This window comes from Sprattus sprattus (genome assembly GCF_963457725.1).
Source record: "Sprattus sprattus genome assembly, chromosome: 9".
NCBI lineage: Eukaryota > Metazoa > Chordata > Actinopteri > Clupeiformes > Clupeidae > Sprattus > Sprattus sprattus.
The window spans coordinates 17,288,663-17,293,673 of NC_137928.1; the positions used below are offsets into that span (position 1 = coordinate 17,288,663).

The following is a 5,011-nucleotide window of genomic DNA, read 5'->3' on the forward strand; positions in this document are numbered from 1 at the left end:
ATAGGGGAACCATGGCGAAAGGCTGTGGCCTACATACAATATATCTTTCCTGTGCCCATCAGAGCTGATCATATCATTGTTGAACCTAATGGCCCTGGCTGCCTCAAAGTATTTTGGCCCATCAATCTCCTGGCGGGCCCCTGGTAGAAGGCTCTGTGGCGGGTCGGGCACTGTGTGGTGTGGAGGTTTGACATTCCAGATGTGCTGGCTCATGTTTAGGGCTGGGCTTCGAGTATAAGAAGGGTGAGGAGAGAGCCAAGGAGCAGCACTTCTCAGCCCAGCTCTCCACATCCAAACCACCTTCTCCAGCTCCCAGAGAAGAAAGGCCGAGCAACGACAAAGAGAGATTCAGAGCCCCAGCACGCAGCAAAGATGAGCCGCAGCCCAGAAAGGATTTCTTCGTACCGTCGGCATTTTGAAGAATCAACATCCCTCCAAGTGAGGGTGTCTAGCCCTTCACCATCCCGGAGGGACCCCCGGCAGCAGCGTGCTGCCAGCTACTCCCGGTCGGCCGTGGCCGCAGCTGGCAACGGCATGGCGATGGGTCGCAGGACAGTCTCCTCCTCCCGCAAGCCCCTGATGGGAAGGTAAGCACCAACCAGGGGGATAGCACCGGGTATCTCAGGTCGCAATCTAAGTCCCCACTGAGGTCAGCCCAAATTGTGTGTGTGAGGACTCTAGGGCTCTGTGGGAAAACTGGTAGATAGATCCATTTTCTTGCTCCATTTAGTTCGGCATAATGCTGTTCTACATGTAGGGCTAATGTACTTTGTTAGGTCAGCGCAGAGGGTTCCATTTATAAAGCATAATTTGACATTAATATCAGCCAAAAACATGTCAGCTTTATCCAAACACACAGATCAATCTGAGGTGAGAAGTACAAGCCACAATGGCCAGACTAGCCACAAAATAGGTATAAAGTTCAATCAATATCTAGAGACAATGTTTTGTTTCACATCATGACATGAATTGTAGAGCTGGCAGAGGACAAAAATGGTAGACTGTTACCAAGACTAGAAGCATTCTTTTCTCAAACTAAATCAATTATAGCCTATAACTAAAATTGTTTATGAAAGCCAGTCCCCCTGATTCTTAAATCAACTTTCCACCCGCTTTGCAGCTTTCACCATGTGCATTCCCCAGTAGCGCGACGAGATGCCATTAGATCAACAGCAGACTGACCACTTTATTTAAGTGTAATAAATCACACACTTAATTCAAACGTTTGTCAGTGATAAAAATAAAATGGGCGATTAAAAGGATAAAATTAAAGGAAGGTTTAGCCAAACTTCTCACATTTTGATACATATTCAGTCATATCATGCTGTGATAACGAATTCACTCTCATGCATTTGTTGAACAGTAGCGGCGCAAGCATGGGCACCGTTTGTGTGGGAGGAGATGCGGTAGATCTGGAAGCTGCTGCAGCTGAGAATCAAGAATTCCTCAGCACTCGCACCAGCCAGCGCAGCGAGATGGTTGTGCTGAACGACAGGCTGGCTGCATACATCGAGAAGGTCAGTGGATTCCCCCCCCCCCAACAGAGCCCCCAAAGCACTGTTCAATTTACCCACAAATACTTAATTTCAGTTACTAATTCATAGCCTATTTGATTTTCTTGGAATCGACTCATGTTTTCTAGGCCCGTCTTTGACATAATTGGTCTTATTTGTTTCCGTTAAAGTGTGTGGCACAGGCTGGCTGTGTTTAAATGCGCCTTCTGGCTGTGAAGACGGAGCAGGGCTTTACTTGTACTTATTTGGTCATCAAGCATATTCGAGCATGTACGGCTTGCACACAGGGGCCATAATGTATGTTTCCTCCTGTCCCCAAAGGTTCGGTCTCTGGAGCAGCAGAATAAGCTGCTGGAGACAGAAATCGAGGCCCTTCAGAACCGATTCTTGAAGCCCACGGGCCTGCGCATGCTGTATGAGGAGCAGCTCAAAGAGCTCAGGAGGTTTGCTGATCAAATGAGAAAGCAGCGGGTATGTCTGATTCAATTACATAAATACTTGCTTAGTAGACCCATGCCCGGTTGTAAAAAAAAAAATGAATCGGATCATAAACCGACCCCATACTGACAGCTGTGTCAGACACATTTCCGAGGCTACGGCTACTTTTTTTTGCCAGATTTTAATTTTAAATTCTTCACAGACACATACCAAATTGGTAACTGGTCATACATCTATTGGTACAAATTGTGTGCTCAAACTACTGATGTTTTCATCATTTTCTCTCAATTTTTAAGGACCTGGCTGTTGCTGCCAAAGACGCCAGGGCTGGACAGCTGGAGATGATGAAGGCCAAATACGAGGAAGCTGTGGAACTGAGGAGGAAGGCCGAGATGGACCTCGAGAACTTCCGACCGGTTAGACTGGCAGTTTCAGGATTATTGATTAAGATGAATTAAGTTGATATGTCGACCACTATGGAATGGCTTACTTTCAACCGTGTGCATACAGGATGTTGACGCAGCCACCTCCGCACGCATTGCTCTGGAAAAACAACTTGAGAACCTGGAGGTCGAAATTGAGTTCCTGAAGAGGATTCAAAGAGAGGTACGTTTATTTATTCATTATCACCAGTCACCAAGATACATGAAGCCACAATTTTGAAGTTGATAAATGATGTGAAATGATAAAACTCCCTCAGGAAATCGAGGACCTGATGAAACAAATCTATTCTGCTCATGCCACCGCCGGAGACGCCTTTGCCCTCCCCGACATCGCGGCTGCTCTTAAGCAGATTCAGCAAGAATATGACACCATCGCGGCAAAGAATCTTCAGGTACCACTTTAAAAAAGGCCCTTTACAGAATAATTTAGAGCTAATTTGATATACATCAACATATATTTACTTGAAATGTGTTTTTTCCCTCTTTAGGAAATGGACTCGTGGTATAATTCAAAATTCGAAGATTTAAACAATAAAACCACAAACCATGTGGACAAAGTGCGTGGTGCACGAGAGGAGCTCGCATCGGCTAAAAAAGATGTAGGTTTGCCTTTACTCTTGCATTTCAGCATGTCTCAAGCTATTTAAAAACACTTTCATTACAAATGACAAGAGGTGCACAGCAAATAGACTTGAAAAGCACTTCTATATCCACAGATTCAAGGCAAAGAGAGGGACTTGGATGGTCTGAAGACCAAAAACGAGGGTCTGGAGGCTCAGATTCTTGCAGCTCAAGAGAGACACAAGAAAGAGCTGGAGACTCTCCATGTGAGTCCATATTACTGTTTTAAAAGCTGAGATGATTAGATAAGCACGTTTATTTTTTTGCCTACAAAATACTAGTCAGGGGACATAATGTATCATTGCAAAGATTTATAAATGTATATACACCATTTAGGCCAGGATCGAAGCTCTTCAGTTGGAGCTGAAAACCACAAAGGGGAAAATCGCACAGCTTCTCATGGAATACCAGGACTTGCTGAATGTTAAGATGAGCCTGGAGATTGAGATTACTACATACAGGTATGTGAGGTGTTTCATTCAATCCACCGATCCACACAAATGATATTTCACCATGGAGCCCAACAATGCTGTGGTGTCTTTCTCTAACAGGAAGCTGATTGAGGGCGAAGACATGCGCATCACCAGTATGGTGCAGGGGGTGATGGGCATGAGTGCCATCAGTGCTGGGGCAAGCAGAGTTATGGGTCTCGGGGCCATTGGAGACGGAATGGCTGGAGGAGCTGGAAACGGTGGAGCTGCCAATGGGGGACTTGGAGCCGGTCTGGAAAATGGCGCCCACGGTCAGACTCTCGCCGCCTACTCCCTGGAGCAGGCTGTGGAGATCACTGAAAGGAAAACCGTGCTCATTAGGTAACCAGGAGCATCAAACGCCAATCACACACTCACTGTGAACTCAATATAAACACATGGTGTACAGCATATCTCAAGGGATTCAAATCATGGGGTGTGCTGGTAACATACTAGATTCTCTATGTATTGTAATCCATTGAAATATTTACATCAGTTTTACATATTTTGATTCCTTCTGCCTTCTCTCCGGACAGTTAAAACCGAGGACGACACCCTCGAGAGTGACACACAGGAGAGGAGATACATCATTGAGGGAGCTGCTGATGAGGAAGAGGTTAAGAGTGATAGGGGGACCTACCCTGTCCACTCACCCTTGACCTCACACTGGTGGCCCTGGGTCTGGGCTCTAACCTTTGACCTATACCATGAAGATGTCTACATTTGCTAAATGCTTCTCTCTCTCTCTCTGTGTTCAAAGCTGGTTGTGAAGGTTTTTTAAAGCCAGGTTTTCGTGTGCCTTACTACTGCTTCCTTGCAAGAATTAAATAAAAGCTCTCAGTATCCATTTCTCTGGTCCTGTGGTTCATTGTAGGGGTTGTGATTACTTTATCATGGGTTTTCTTGAGAGTCTTGGACTCTTTAAGGTAGTCTGACATGCCTTGATGATTTTGTATATTTCCCCTAACTAAAAACATGATTATTTTCTAGAAGACCTCTACAATAAGAACATGAGAGTAAAAGTAAAAGAATGTAGTTAAAATAAATGTAATTTAATTAAATCAAATCTAAACATACCCTTACAAAAACCTCAATATCACCTCGAGGAAGCGAAAACTTCTTGGGGCTTATTCAACAACTGCAAGCATCAACTGCGGATATGAAACTATTGTAATAAAAATAAAGGGCATAAAGAATGAAGAAACATATATCTATCATATATTTATCATATATATATATGATATATGTATTACATATATTTAATCTTGTGTCTTATGTCTCCATTGGCATTGTATCATTCTCTTCTTCTCTCTCTTTCCCTCTCTCTTCCTCTCTCTCTTTAGATTTCTTTTCTGTTAAAAATGTCTCCATTAGTGAGAGGTTACATGTTGAACAAGTACAGTATAGTATGCCTGATAAGAAAACAGCGGTGAAAGAAACAATGGAATTAGTAGAAAGGGGGGAGAGAAAAAAGAAACTGAACAAGTGAGAGGGAGGGAGAGAGAGACAGAGAGAGCTACAGTGA

The 5,011-nt window shown here is 44.0% G+C and overlaps 1 protein-coding gene across 1 annotated transcript; it reads left to right on the forward strand.

The window, feature by feature from the left end:
* Positions 1-372: 372 nt before the first annotated feature.
* LOC308370334 (desmin-like) lies at positions 373-4,216 on the forward strand (the record flags this gene model as incomplete). The annotated part of the gene is made up of 11 exons (XM_080844989.1): positions 373-587; positions 1,367-1,517; positions 1,836-1,985; positions 2,249-2,368; positions 2,463-2,558; positions 2,653-2,787; positions 2,884-2,994; positions 3,112-3,222; positions 3,353-3,477; positions 3,568-3,758; positions 4,023-4,216. 11 exons carry the CDS (start codon positions 373-375, stop codon positions 4,214-4,216), a joined length of 1,599 nt encoding a protein of 532 aa, XP_080701115.1.
* Between the last annotated feature and the right edge of the window lie 795 nt (positions 4,217-5,011).